This window comes from Piliocolobus tephrosceles, chromosome 19 (genome assembly GCF_002776525.5).
Source record: "Piliocolobus tephrosceles isolate RC106 chromosome 19, ASM277652v3, whole genome shotgun sequence".
Lineage (NCBI taxonomy): Eukaryota > Metazoa > Chordata > Mammalia > Primates > Cercopithecidae > Piliocolobus > Piliocolobus tephrosceles.
In genome coordinates this window covers 39392099-39408038 of record NC_045452.1, presented here as the reverse complement: position 1 = coordinate 39408038, position 15940 = coordinate 39392099, and the positions used below count along the sequence as shown (strand labels likewise).

The 15940-nt window shown below is 43.7% G+C and overlaps 1 protein-coding gene across 1 annotated transcript in view; it reads left to right on the top strand.

Annotated features, from left to right (window-relative positions):
* The first annotated feature begins 1011 nt into the window (after window positions 1-1011).
* Window positions 1012-15940, top strand: part of IGSF5 (immunoglobulin superfamily member 5) — a 35187-nt gene continuing 20258 nt past the window's right edge. Inside the window, 5 exon segments of the mRNA XM_023193403.2 lie at window positions 1012-1101; window positions 2510-2588; window positions 4390-4709; window positions 6300-6326; window positions 10013-10301. Of these exon segments, the coding sequence (XP_023049171.1) occupies window positions 1012-1101; window positions 2510-2588; window positions 4390-4709; window positions 6300-6326; window positions 10013-10301 (805 nt within the window).

The following is a 15940-nucleotide window of genomic DNA, read 5'->3' as shown; positions in this document are numbered from 1 at the left end:
CTGCTAGAGCCTGACGTTCCAGGTGACTACTTGTGGAGTTGTGTTAATCGAACCTTAAAAATGAGTGAATGATTTATTTGACCCTTCATAATTCCAGATTTTGGATCAATCTGGGAAGGCTGTGATTTCATTTTGGTTTGTATACAGCTGTTGTACAACTTGCTACTGAGGCATATTTGTAGGGATTTGCTGAGTCTATGGTAGATTATTGCAAGGGGCTGGGTCCCAAAATGAAATGCTGCTGCAGCACACGTATTTCAAACCTTATATTAAATTACAGGCTGGGAGTGATGGCTCATGCCTGTAATCCCAGCACTTTGGGAGGCCGAGACAGGCAGATCACCTGAGGTCAGAAGTTTGAGACCAGCCTTGCCAACATGGTGAAACTCCGTCTCTACTAAAAAGACAAAAACAAATTAGCCCAGCGTGGTGGTGGGTGCCTGTACTCCCAGCTACCTGGGAGGCTGAGGCAGGAGATTTGCTTGAACCCAGGAGGCAGACGTTGCAGTGAGCCGAGATTGTGCCACTGCAGTCCAGCCTGGCCAACAGAGCGAGACTTGTTCTCAAACAAACAAACACAAACAAACAAACAAAAAATTACAGACACGAGTAGTTATAGTTTAATGCACATGTTGAATTTTGCTTTCTAAAGACCTTGGAGAAACAAATGGGTGGAAACCCCACATTCTTTCTCGAGGCTGTGAATACCAGTAATGCACTTAAATGCGAAACGCGGGTCACGGGCCTGAGCATCTTTGCTGTCCTTCATGCTGACACTCTGGGTTTCATTCAGTAACTTGGGTGAGATGTCTGCAGATCAAGGTGTGGCAGTTGTTTTCCCATCGCGGTTTCAATTCTTGTATTTTTTGTTTCTGGGTTAGCTGTGGGATCTGCCTTCTAGGGCCTATCAGAAAAGAAAGGAGACTGGAGCCATGGATGTGTGTTGTCAGCACATTATAAAGTCTCTCCTCAAAGTCCCTGATGGGACCTGGCACCTTATATTCTGGAGGGATGGGTGGACTAGCCTCGCAGGGCTGTGGAATGTGTGTAGATGCCAAAGCTGAAATGAGAACCGTTCGGGTCACTGGACTCCACTCATTGGTGCTGTGGAGGAATGTTTGCAGTAAAGAGACCCTTTCCTGAGGCTAAGGAGTGTTGTTTTGCAGGTAGTTCGTGACATGTTCAGCATGTAGGTGATCTAACCCTGAATCTTCCAGGAGGACACATCAGTACAGGTGAGTGTCTTGGATAAGTCTCTCCTAGGCGAGAGAAAAAAGCAAACAGAAAAAAATGCAAGGTTGGAGGGTGACCAAGAGGGCATCCACGAACAAAGGGGGTTGGAAGGAAGGAACAAAAGGTATACATGGCAGAATCCTCATGTGCCGTCAGTGGTCTGGCCAGGCCTTACTCCATCTATCCTGACCTCCCTGAACTCTGACCTCACTCCTTCCACCCACCCCTCGCTCTGCCGCAGAGCCTTCTCTGCAGCTGGTCAAGCACAGCAGGCACAGTCCCCCTGAGGGCCTTAGCACCTGCCGTTTCCTCTGCTGGGAGAGTTCTTCCTGTAGGTGTCCAGTGCGGTGGCTGTTGTCTAACCTCATTTGCTGTGCGTGGTGCACCTTTGCGGGGGCCTTTCTCTGACCACCCTGTTTGAAGTGGTAGCTGGTCCCCCTCCTTGTCCTGTTTCTCCCCTCACCTATTGCCACCTTCTAATAGGCATGTCGTCTATGTATTCATTTGGTTGCCTGTCTTCCCTTTTGAGAATGTGAGCTCATGAAGGCAGGAGTTTTTTTCTCAGGGATTAGTGACTGAAACAAATGTAATGAGCCCATGCTCTGCATTTTGGTCAGTCATTCAGAGGTGAGTCTACACCATCTGCATCCCTTCATGATGCAGGTGGGCTTGCGGGTGGGGTAAGACCATTTCATCCAGTTATTCTCAAATTTGACCAGGCACCAGAATCACCTGGAAGGCTTCTTTAAATCCAGAATTCTGGGCCCACCCCAGGGATTTCTGATTCAGGAGATCTGAGGTGGGCCCAGAAATATGCATTTTTTTTTTTTTGAGTCTCGCTCTGTCACTTAGGTTGGAGTGCAGTGACGTGATCTCTGCTCACTGCAACCTCCACCTCCCGGGTTCTAGTGATTCTCCTGCCTCAGCCTCCTGAGTACCTGGGATTACAGGTGCACACCACCACACCAGGCTAATTTTTGTATTTTTAGTAGAGATGGGGTTTCGCCATGTTGGCCAGGGTGGTCTCGAACTCCTGACCTCAGATGATCCACCTGCCTCAGCAAGTGCTGGAATTACAGGTGTGAGCCGCCGCACCCGGCCTATGCTTTCTAACACTTCCCAAGAGAGGCTGCCACTGTCTACACTGTGATGTGCCGATCTAATGTGTCCATGGGCACACACCAGCTGGGGGGAGGGGGAGGGGTGGCACAGAAGACTTCTGAACAGTAGATGCTCGTCAGTGATGGGCGGTTACCTGCTTGCTTTATTTTCCCAGGGCCAGGAAGAACATATGGAGGTGCAGAGCTATGGGAAAGCTGTCCTGACGGTGCTGGTCGTCCTGGCTGGGCTGGCAGGTAGGGGGCGCCTGAGCTTTGTGGGCTGTTCACCAATGTCCACTTGGAGTGTTGGGGGAAGACAAGGGCCACAGGAGGCCGCTGGAACACACAGCTGCCAGAAGAGTCTTTCTCAGCCACTTCCCACTGCAGACCCTCCCATGGTGACCTCTTCTGTGTGACCCATTTCCTCCTGCATCGACTCGACTCCCAGCGCGGTCGTTCAGGTGCATCCTCATTGGAGCCATCACTGTCCTGGGAGTCTGCCTTCGGTTCCTTCCCACAAGTTGTTGCACCTGCTGAAATGTCCCTTCCCCTCCCTGGTTTCTCACCTCCTCAATTTCTATCTGGCCTTCAAGGAAAACCTGACTCAGAAATCACCTCCTCCCTGAAGCCTCCTAACCCTTGCCATTTTCAGGGCGAGAATCCCAGTTTCCATTTACTGACAGGGGAAGGGTTCTGTTGTGTGTGACACACTCCAGCGCTCTCCAACGGTGTCAGCTGAAGTGAACTCCTGTGTGCAAGGCCTGGGTCTCCCGGTCAGACTACTTTCTATGCGAGAGGCATATCGTATAGTCTGGGGTACTGGGAGGAAGTGGGGTTTTCACAGCCAGCTTTGGTTTTCATTAGGTTTGTTTAGTTTCCATTGCTTCGGGGGTATTAGTTTTGTGTTCCCAACTAGATTATAAGCTCCTCTTGCATTCCTGATGGCAGTGACTCGAAGGCATTTATTTGAAGAATAATAGACATAAAGAAAGGGGCACATGTCATAAAGGTATAGCTGGATGACTTTTCACAAAGCGAGCATATTTGTATGATCGACGTTGAGCCCAAGAACCTTCAATGGACAGCTCCCTTCGAGGCACTCCACCCCACTCCCAGTGACCATCATTCTGACTTCTAACTGTGTAGACACATTTTGCATGTTTTGTACTTTACAAACATATCTAGTCTATTTTAGGTGGCTAGACAATGTATTTTACAATTCTGGCCATGCCAGTGTTTGAAAGAATAAAATGGAATAGAATAGAATGGGCAGTATCAGAGTGTGTTGCCTAAGAACTGTTTTGTGACATTTTGGCTTTGGGTTTATTTATACATTAAATCTAAGAGCACCAGAATGTGGTGCCCAAATGTGTTTCGGATGAAGATATTCTAAAGGCCTGCAGTAAGCAAAGCAAAGTGTCCCAGAGGTGCTTGTTAAACATTTGAGTTTGGGTCCCAGCCCCACTGCTGTGAATGCAAATCCTGGGATGTTGCCAGTTGGCAGAGTTGGTTTTTTATGGAGACTCTGAGGAAGGTCTTCCATGCCTCTTCCTTAGCTTCTTATGTTGCTCCAATCATTGGCATTCCTTGGCTTGTAGATGCATCACTCCAGTCTCTGCATCCATCCTCACATGGTGTTCTTCTCTGCAGGCCTCTGTGTCTCAAATCTCACTCTGCATTTCTCTTGTAGGGACACCTGTGATTGGATTTAGGGCCCATTCTAAACCCAGGTTGATTTCATCTTGAGATCCTTACCTAATTACATCTGCAAAGACCCTATTTTCGAAGGTTCCATTCTGAGGATCCAGTGGACATGTGTTTTGAGGAATACTATTCAACGCAATACAGCTGTAGAGTTAGGGGGTAGAGTGGAAAGGAGAGCATGGCGGTGGCTTCCACCGGAAGCTCCTGGTCTGCTGGGGAGAGCTGGTGTTAGGATCCAAAAGACACAGAGTCTGAGCCACTGGATGGTAACCCTGGGGGTTACCACTGATAAATACAGAAAGGTTACAGCACACAGTTGATTTATGGAGATCCATTCATTTACCAACTTGAAAAATTGGCTACCTTCCGGTTTCTGGATCTGGTAATGAAGTCATAGAAGGCCCCCAAAAGGCAACAGTCCTGAAGGGCTCCCAGGCTCACTTCAACTGCACTGTCTCCCAGGGCTGGAAGCTCATCGTATGGGCTGTCAATGACATGGTGGTGCTGAGCATCAGGCCCATGGAGCCCATCATCACCAATGACCACTTCACCTCTCAGAGGTATGACTAGGGCGGGAACTTCACCTCGGAGATGATCATCCGCAATGTGCAGCCCAGTGATTCGGGGAACATCAGATGCAGCCTCCAGAACAGTCACCTGTATGGATCTGCTGTGTATGGATCTGCTGTGTAGGTGTGTATGCAGGTGGCTTCTGAATGCCACATCTGAAGTCCATCGGGTTAAATGTCAGAGGGCAGGAAGAACCTTCTAAAGTTCATGCTGCATATGATGGCAGATGTGGTCTACCTTCAGTTGGTGTTGACGTACAGTCATTCTGAACTGATGAATGCTTTGTGGTTGGTCGCCTCCTTCCTCCCTCATGCTCTCCCTACCTCCTCCCTTCCTCTTTCCTTCTCCCCCTCTCTTCCTTCCCTCCTGTGTGCTCTAGCCTTCAGTTGGCAATAGGCTTAGAATTATTCTGGATGGACTAATGTTAATTGTTTTGTTGATTTATCCCCCTTCTTCCTCACTTCCTCCCTTCTTTCCCTTTTTCCTGCTTCATTCCCTCTCTCCTTCCATCTTTGCTTTCCTTCTTTTTTATCTGGTTAAGACTGATAGAGACAGATTTTATCACTTCCCCCTTTGAATCCATTTCAGTATTTAATAGGCTTTCTGGAAATATATCCTGGAATTCTTCTGGGGCTAGTAGCAGTCATTTTTCTTTGATTTAGAGACAGTTGACAATCACTGCCCTTTCTCTAGTTTTTCCATATACATGACCATATTTCTCTGCTTACATCATTTATCAACTCTGAAGTATGCTTTAACTTTTTCTCTTCCCAGCAGAATCCCCCCAACTTATTTCTGTACCCTGCCTTCAATTACAGTGGGAGAGTCATTACAGTCAAAGTTGTATGTTCACCAAATACATCAAGTCGTTGAGAGAAAAGGAAAGAATAAACAAAATTTATAATAATAGATAGCTTATTTTTCATTTTAGAGGTAATTTGTAGGTGTTGAAAATAATGTTTCACAGTAAAAAAGTAAAAGGATGCTTTACAAAGATTTGGAATAGTCTTACCAAAATTTAATCACTTTGCATTTTTTACAAGTGTATTTATACTCTATTTAAAGATACAGAGTTCCTGATTTCTATGGCAGCATTTCTTATAAGAGAATATATTATACCTTATAAATTATTTCTTATCTCTATGTATTTACTTGTCTGGAAGAAATTTCCAAAGATTTTGTTCATATTTATGTTGCTATTAAATCAGATTTCATAACCTTTGGTGGAGACATGTTTACCTATTTCTATTTGTGTTTTAAAAAATGTTTTTTTACTTTAGAAATTTAGCTAAATTAGTGTGTCTTTACTTCTGTGTGTTTTTAATTTTGTGTAGTTTAATTAGGGGCACAATTGTATTTTCTAAATAAGTGATTTTATAAGACTATTTAGGACTGTTGGCCTATTTTGCATGACCAGATTCTTATTATGATAATTTGTGATATAAGAGAAAGAACAGAGGAAAAAAGAATCAAAGATATAAATTCTGGTTTTGGCTTCATCAGTTATCTATCAGAGAGACCCCTGTGATGGCTCAATTTCTTCATTTTTAACCTGGAGATGAATCTTCCCAGCCCACCTCAAGGGTTTGCTGTGTGGATCAGGTGAAAAAATGACTAAAGATGGTTTGATGACTCCAAAGTCCTATCTGATTTAATTCCCTGCACGTTAAGTTGGGAGCCAGAGTGTTCTAGTGGTCAGGAGTGCAGACTTTGGGCTTGGTTGCCTGGGTCCATGTTACCGCTTTATGACAATTTGTGACCTGGGACACAATTAGTTAATGACTTTGAGTCTTAGTGTCCTCATCATAGGGCTGCCATGGTGTCAAATGAGTAGGTCTATGTAAAGCCTTTACCACACCTGGCTCATAGCAATCACTGTATGGCCATTTGCTATTATTTATTGTGTTCCCAATAAAAGCATGGCATTGTATTGGGAATTTAAGAGTGACTCAAAGAGGAATGGAATAAGATACAATTTCTTTCTTTTAGAACCTCACAAGAAGAGTGGATAATGCAAGTTGCACAAATAATAGAGATGCCAGCCACCCAGATGCTGGCAAGTGAGATGGAAGGGAGGCAAACTCGGGTTCCAATCAAGAGGGTAGCTGACAGAGTCAATAAAGCCTTCATGGATGATTTCATGGACAAGGTGCCATTGGAGATGTGCTTTCCAGGTCTGTAGATGGTAGACAGAATGGGAAAGCAAGAGAGGAGGAGGGCGTCGCTGGAGCAGGGAAACAGGATCACAGGCATGGCTTGTTACTGCTCTACTTAGGACACATCACATTCAGAAACCATGTGGTTTTGTAGCATCTTTTCCCAAAGTCACAAGCCTACAAATTTGTCTGAATTCCCCTAACATGACTTTTTATATATTGGTAATTATGGTAGTTTTTGGTTTTAATACAGATGAAAGAGCAAGCATCTAGAGGAGGCAAAGACTTCTCCAAGATATTGCGAGAGGAACTCATAGAGCTTGGACAGAACTGCATCCCTTTATCTTCGTCTCATTGCTCTGAATGGTACGTAGTTCCTAGAGGAGCAAACGTTCTCTGAGCAACAGGGTCTCCCTGAAGGGAGAAACAATCTTGAAAAAAGAGGAAACAACCATGAATTATTCTATAATTTTTTCTCCCTCCTTATATGTCAACAAAATAGAGATGATATAACTCGAAATTGAGTCATCTGAAATCCATGGGAATATTCTAGTATCACTTTTGTATAAAGTGTTCATCATGCTACTGGATAACCTTTGTGAAAGCCGGTGGGGGAAAGTGGAATCCCAATTGTACACAGAAAAAGGAAATCCTTCAGATTGCTGGGTTGGTCCACGTGCTGCCTTATCCACCAATCAATCACACACCAAATTCTAGACCTCTTATGTTTTGAGGGCTGCAAGGACTTGAGTTCAAAAGCTTCTGTTATTAACTGAGACAATATCATTCCTCCCAGTTCTGTCACCTTAAACCATCTCTGTCACACAAAACAAACACAAAATCCTTTAGACTTAAGGGACAAATGCTTTCTCCTCTCCTTGTTGCATTTACAGTAGCCCTTGAATAAGCAAAACTGCCTTTCTTATTCCTAGGGAATATTCAGGAAGGAATAATTGGGAAGCTAACATTTCAGAGCAAAAAGATCTTTCAGAGCTGACCCAGTTCACTGTAGTCTGGGGACTCCTCGATGTACCCTGAGATCCTTTCAGGGTGGTCTGGATTGTTTTCATAATATGTTTTCATGAAAACAATCATGAAGTCATGATTGTTTTCATAATAATATGAAGATTCCTATTATTGTTGCCTTTTTCACTCTTCACACAAGTGCACAGGAGAGCTTTCCACTGTACATTGGGAAGGTCTGCATGACTCAGCAGAACAGCATTTTCCAGATGACTGAAGTGTAATAAATTCATCCTAGAATAAAAGGTCCATTCAGAGTGCCACATAGTGCAATGGGTTTTAACATAACAGAAAATGAAAGTTCCTTGGTAGAATTTCAGATTCCACTGTGTAAAAATCATTTAAGAAACCTCAGCCGAGAATGGTGGCTCATGTCTGTAATCCCAGCATTTTGGGAGGGCCAGGCGGGCAGATCACTTGAGCCCAGGAGATTGAGACCAGCCTGGGCAGCATGGTGAAATTCCATCTCTTAAAGAAAAAAGTGCTGTACGCAGTGGCTCACGCCTGTAATCCCAGCACTTTGGGAGGCCGAGGGGGATGGATCACCTGAGGTCGGGAGTTCGAGACCAGCTTGACCAACATGGAGAAACCCTATCTCTACTAAAAATACAAAACTAGCTGGGCATGGTGGTGCATGCCTGTAATCCCAGCTACTCGGGAGGCTGAGGCAGGAGAATCGCTTGAACCTGGGAGGTGGAGGTTGCCATGAGCCAAGATGGCATTATTGCACTCCAGTCTGGGCAACAAGAGTGAAAGTCTGTCTCCAAAAAAAAAAGAAAGAAAAGTAAGTTTTGGTACAGTATTCAAGAATATCCACAATTATCTCAAAAGCTATTAAGTACTCCTCACTGTTCCAACTACATATCTGTGTGAAGTCAGGTTTTCTTTATATCCTTCAAACAAGGCAGTATATTGCAACAGACTGAATGAAGAGACAGCTATGAGAATCCAGCCAGACATGACAGAGATTTATAGAAGTATAAAACAATGTCACTCCTCTTATTATTTTAGTTTAAAAGTATGATTTGTTTCCATAAAAATATGTTAAAATTAACATGTAATAAATTATTATTTCTAAATATATACTTTAAAATAATTGTTTAACTTTAACATATGATAAATATTGGTAGATAAAACCCACGTAAATAAAAGGTCTTTAGAGTCCTCAATGATTTTGAAGAGTGTAAAAGGTACTGAAACCAAAATATTTGAGAAGTGCTGATCTGGTCAAACTATCTCATTCAGTAAGTACAACCAAGAGAGCCAAAAAAATTCAGTGACTTGCCCAAAGTGATGACAATTTTCTGGCAGAACCAAGATTGGGAAGAAATTTTTTGATTCTTAGTTTAGTATTCTTTCCATTATATTGTGTAGTTCAGAGTTTCAGCATGTTTTTGCTTGGACATTTATATATATATATATATATATATGTTTCAGTAATGCTGTCTTTACTGGGGCCAATCGTCACGTTGTTTTAGTCACACTTGTGAAAACAAGTATTATTTTCATATGGGTTGTTTTCAGTATGAATGCTGACCTATGCAAGAGTGTTCTTAATAAAAAATAAAAAATAACTTATCTAAGTTATTCTGACACATGAGTTGGGTTAGTTATTTCTGTAAATATTACATTGGATTTTGATTTAATTTGTAATAAGAAACCTGTGTTAAGGCAATATCCTAGGAAGTTATGTTTAAGACCATATGCCCCTAGAAATAAATAAAAATGTATCTGATTGACCAAAACTCCAGGGAAGACTTGCGTCCCATTCTGGGCTGTGTCCTCATCACAGTGAGAAGAGGGTGAAGCTCGTTTCTCTTTTTCACTTTGCTCCCTGGACAGCCCAAGATAATTCTGTAGCTCACTTCAGGTATTGCATAGCCCCTTATGGCATGCACTCTCCCTTTTCTTTCCCATATAATTATTTCCCCCTGGTTTCTGACTTTTATGAAGCATTTTCTATATAACTTTGTGCTTTCTTGTGAGCGACCTCACCTTCTTCAGAGACCCTGGCAGGTGTACAAAAAAGACCCAGATAAAATTTGAGTTAAGATTTCCCAGTAGAGACACAGCCCCTTTGGGCTTAGGAAAATAGGTCTCACAAAATGTGATTTGAAGCAAAACTTAAAAAAAAAAAAGAGAGAGAAAAAGAAAACTTTGAAGTGAGAGGCACGGTCATGTCTTCAGTGTGTTTCTCTCTTTTCTTCTTTAGTTATGGGAGAACAGTTGTTCATTCCCAGTGTTAATCTTGTAGTTGATGAGAGTGAGCCTTGTAAAGTTACTTGTCAAGCCTCGCACTGGACCCGGCTGCCGGATATTTCCTGGGAGCTCGGTCTCCTGGTCAGCCATTCAAGCTATTTTTTTGTTCCGGAGCCCAGCGACCTTCAAAGTGCAGTGAGCATCCTGGCTGTGACCCCACAGAGCAATGGGACTTTGACGTGTGTGGCTACCTGGAAGAGCCTGAAGGCCCGCAAGTCTGCAACTGTAAATCTCACTGTGATTTGGCGTCCCCAAGGTAAGTGAAGACTTTCCGCTTTATATGAAACAAATGAATATTTCATGCTTCACTATATGTAGAATACTCCTTCATCCACGATGCCTGGAAAAACCATATGACGACCTTGATTTTGGGTAGGGATGATAAGGCCAATCACATCTGCTGTCAGCTTAATAATCTTTTTTTTTTTTTTTTAATTATTATACTTTAAGTTCTAGGGTACATGTGCACAACGTGCAGGTTTGTTACATATGTATACATGTGCCGTGTTGGTGTGCTGCACCCATTACCTCATCGTTTACATTAGGTATATCTCCTAATGCTATCCCTCCCCTCTCCCCGCACCCCACAATAGGCCCCGGTGTGTGATGTTCCCCTTCCTGTGTCCAAGTGTTCTCATTGTTCAATTCCCACCTATGAGTGAGAACATGCGGTGTGTGGTTTTTTGTCCTTGCAATCTGTTTGTTTGCTGAGAATGATGGTTTCCAGCTTCATCCATGTCCCTACAAAGGACATGAACTCATCCTTTTTTATGGCTGCATAGTATTCCATGGTGTATATGTGCCACATTTTCTTAATCTGGTCTATCACTGATGGACATCTGGGTTGGTTCCAAGTCTTTGCTATTGTGAACAGTGCCACAATAAGCATACGTGTGCATGTGTCTTTATAGCAGGTGGGAGTGTAAACTAGTTCAACCATTGTGGAAGACAGTGTGGTGATTGCTCAAGGATCTAGAACTAGAAATACCATTTGACCCAGCCATCCTATTACTGGATATATACCCAAAGGATTATAAATCATGCAGCTTAATAATCTTATACCCTCATCTGCTTTTAAAATTCCATCTTAAAGTTTTCTCTCTTATTACATTTGAAAGCCATTTAGAATCTTGCCAGTTATTTATCATCAAAGAGCATCAAGTTTGGAGAGAAATGCTTGAGTTAAACATTTTTTTCTGTAGCTTTTACCCACCACTGTTTCAGGTGGATTCCACCCACTGAGCCAGTACGAAGCAGGTCCTCCTATTGCAGGAGGGCCTCAGGTCTCCCTGAATTTCTTCCAATCTTAGTGGAATTATAATGCTTCATTTTTTCCCCAGCAAATCCACAATGTATTTGAAAGTGTCAAGTCTATATGTATATAGTTTAACTTGACTAAGTGACATGACTTTAAAGTTTAGATCCCTCTAAAGAATCTCCTGTGGGTTTTTTGGTGTACCAGACACTCTAACCACATTCCTTGAAGGGGCCCATAGAGCCTGTGTGCTTTGAGTCAGCCTGGACAGAGTGGGCCCGGGGTGTTGGAGACTGACTTTAACTTAACATTTTACAAAAGAGGAAGCGAGGCCTAGAGAAATTCTGTGCTTCCATCCGGGTCACACAGCCAACGCGGCAGAGCTGGGTCTAGAAGCTGAGAAGAGCTTTTCTTCTCGTCTAAAGCTTTTCCCACCATGACTACACCCTGACCTGAGATATTCCGAAGTTCAGAACAAAGCCATAGCCAAAGCCAAGTAATAATGGTAACGATCATAAACAGCAGTCTATAGCACTTACCGAGGTATCAGGCACTGTTCTGAGCACTTCTCAACTATTCACAGAATTAACCTGCCTGACAGCCGTGTGAGTGTTGCTGTTATTCCTATTGTAAAGGCAAGGTGACAGGGACAGTGCTGTTGGGATTTCGCCCACGTCTGTAGAGTGAGTAAATGACAGGGCAACCTCTACTCACCTGTAGAGTGAGTAAATGACGAGGCAACCTCTAGTCACCTGTAGAGTGAGTAAATGACAGGGCAACCTCTACTCACCTGTAGAGTGAGTAAATGACAGGCAGTCTGTCTCCAGAAACTGCTCACCTGGCAACTCCGCCCGCCGTGTGAGAGCCACATGGAGGGTACATGAGATCCCATGGCTGCTGTAACAGAGGACCACAGGCTTGGTGGCTCAAACAACAGAAATGGATTTTCTCACAGTCCTGGAGGCTGGAAGTGTCAGCAGGGCTGGTTCCTCCTGAGGGCTCTGTCCCTTACCTCTCCCCTTGTTCCCTGTGGTTGCTGGCCATCTTCCACCTTCCTTAGCTTGTAGAAATGTCACCCTCCTCTCTGCCTTCATCTTCACTTGGTGTTCTCCCAGTTTTTTGGGTCTTTGCTGAGATAAACATTTTCGAACGGTACAGGTTGTTTTTGCAAGATGCCTCTCAATGTGGGTCAATTTGGATTTGTCTAAAATGTTTCAGCATACTTTGATTTAGGCTACAGATTTTTGGCAAGATATAGGTAATATCATGTGACCACAGGATCGCAGTTTTCATCGGTGTAAGTTTGACCCTTTGGTGAAGGTGGCATACCCTGAATTGATCCAACATAAAAGTACCTTTTTGCCTTTATAATTAACATGTAAGCAATAGATATTGTGGGAATATCCCGTTTACCCACCTAATACAAAAATTTTTTAAAAACTTTTATTTTAGGTTCAGGGTTACACATGCCGGTTTGTTATATAGGTAAACTCATGTCACAGGGAACTGTTGTACAAATTATTTTATGACCTAGGTACTAAGCCTAGTACCCATTAGTTATTTTTTCTGCTACTCTCCCTCCTCCCACCCTCAGATAGACCCCCGTGTGTGTTGTTCCCCTCTATGTGTCCAAGTGTTCTCATCATTTAGCTCCCACTTAGAAGTGAGAACAGGCGGTATTTGGCTTTCTGTTCCTGTGTTAGTTTGCTAAGGATAATGACCTCCAGCTCCATCCATGTCCTTGCAAAGGAGACGACTTTGTTCTTTTTCCACCTGCTAACTTTTACATTCATTGATGAATCAGTGCCTGAATCAATGACTTCTATGGTGGTTGTAAAGAGTGATTTCCTGCTTCCATTATTCTTTCCATATCTATTAATTGGCTTTCTTTTATTAAAGAGACTTCCCTCCCCTTTCTTCCTTTTCTTTTTTTCTTCCTTTTTTCCCCTCACAGTTTTAGTAGGGACTCAATTTTGTTCAATACATTCTAATCTATTCCTGTCATTTTTCATTTTGATACTCAGATTGCTCCAGACGTGGCCAGTCAGTGTCCCTTCAAGCTGGTGCTGGCGTCCTTCTGACATTCCTCCTATTAGTTTTCGAGCACCTGGACCCATTAGGTTTTCCAGACTCACTTTGTACTCCCCTGTGTCCACCTGGAATCAGTCATTTTTCCAGGGAGCCAACCTGAAATATCACACATTAGTCTACTTAAATATGGTAAAGGATGGTCCAGGCTTTGAAAGAGAAGATTTTTAAAAATTCCATTAGCACCAAATGGAATAAAATTGGACTGGTTAAAGCATATATCCTAACAAGGTAATGATACAGCAGGAGCTCTGGCCTGATTGATGGTACCTTAGAGAGATAGATTTTAGAGACTGGCTTGCCTGCAAATGTTTTCTTCTGCAGTGGAAGGGAAAGGGAGCACTTAATTTCCCTTCATCAGGTTTAATTTGCTGAATTCTTCTTAGACCAGGACTAGTGCCTTAACGACGGCAGCTGGAGGCATGGCTGCTGGGAGAGGGAGGCTCAGAGGGTGCTTGCAATGAGTCTAGCTTTATTGAACTCATTTGGAAAAGGGCAATTTGTTTCTAAATTATTCATCAAGATCCAGTGCAGCTGGGGACTGGCTGCATGTTATGTGTTTTATGTAAGTTTTATTAGCTGAAGACCTCATTGCAGCCTTGGCTGGCAGAGCTGGTGACCAGACGAGGCTGTAAGGAGAACAGCCAGGTTTCCAGAGAGCCAAGTGTTAATGAGGCTATGCCCATTCAGTCTTCTTCAGGAATCACATAAACATCCATTTTCCCCCCATTTCCTACAAGTGCAAAGCATTTGTTTTCATTTCTGAAATATCCCTGCAAGTCATTGAAAGAAGAATGATATCAGCTTTGGAAGCCTATCCAATCAGGGCAAGTCACAGGGTTGTATGAAGTACTTCCTGGTTTATAGTTCAAAAGGTTTCTTTAGAAAAAAGCATTCTGGGACGTCTAACCCTCAGTTCAGATCTGTTTTTTAGAAATTGATTTTCTTAACTACAGAAGTGATACAAACCTCGAGCACTGCAGATGTATCCAAAACTAGAGAGTGAGGCCCTCTCACCCTGACTTGGGAGAAGCACTGTCAGAGCCATCTGCCCGTCGGGATGGTTTTCTTTGTGCAGTTATTTGTGTGTAGGTTGTGAAATGGTTAAAATGAAGTCGTGTTTTTAGGACACACGAGCACCTTGTAGAATGTAGTGATTGCTGGTTATAAGCTTACCGTTTTGAGAAATGGCAATTTTGGGCGCAGAGAAGAGTAGTAGAAGTGACAGACCTGGGCCTTTGCCCTGGCACTGATGGTGCAACTTTGGGCAAGTCAGCAATCTTCAGGGCTCAGTTTTCTAACCTGTAAAGTGGGTAGGAGAACAATAGAGAAGTCCTGTCTTCTGGCTGTGGGTCAGAGCCAGCAGAGGAGCCTTCTTCATAAATACACTGAGGCTCAGCCGCCTCCTGGGGGTTTTGTTTCATGGGTTTTTGTGGAGCCTGGGAATTGCAATTGTAAAAAAAGTTCCCAAGTTACTCTAATGGGCAGCCAGGATTGGGGGCTACTGAACTGAAAAAAATCTCTAAGGTCCAACCTTCCCATCCAGCCCGATCAAGTGCTGTGTCTACACAGACTTGGACATTAGACAACCTGGGTTCCAATCCCAGCTCACCCAATCACTAGCTGTGTGTCTTCTGGACAAGTTACTTACCCTCTCTGAGCCTCAGTTTTAGAACAGTCCTTGCCCCAGAGCACACAGGACTGGAAAGGGAGTAATTGTTATCATTCACACTATTGATTCAGAGATCTCTTGTGTCGTCTCTAGCGGGCACAGGGGTGCACTTTGCGCATGATGGTGGTGACATTTGGTATTCATATGTACTTGGCACATGTTGGTGGTGACATTTTATGTTAATACATTTGGTTTCAAGAAATTCTATACCTTTTTGGCCGGGCGCAGTGGCTCAAGCCTGTAATCCGAGCACTTTGGGAGGCCGAGATGGGCGGATCATGAGGTCAGGAGATCGAGACCATCCTGGCTAATACAGTGAAACCACGTCTCTACTAAAAAATACAAAAAAACTAGCCAGGCGAGGTGGCGGGCGCCTGTAGTCCCAGCTACTCGGGAGGCTGAGGCAGGAGAATGGTGTAAACCCGGGAGGCGGAGCTTGCAGTGAGCTGAGATCCGGCCACTGCACTCCAGCCCAGGCGACAGAGCGAGACTCCGTCTCAAAAAAAAAAAAAAAAAAAGAAATTCTATACCTTTTAAAACCTCTATGCATTCCTCTGAGAGCCTGTGGGAAATGCTGTTTTCCTTGTCTTCACAGATGGGAAAAGGACAATCTCCAAGCAGAGGTTAAAGCACGTGGTAAAGTCGGTGATGAGGCCCTAACAAGCATGCAGTGGTGTGAAGGAGCATAGGGGGAAAGGCAAGCGGCGTTGACCTTGGAGCTAATCTTTGTTAGTCACTATTCAGCTATAGTATGCTCATCCTCTCCAGCAAACCCGCCATTCACCTGAGCCAGGCGCACCCACACCCACACCCTCCAGAAGTTACAAGGCACAGACCAGCACCCCGCTGTAGACTTTATGCAAATATGTTTATGTCATCT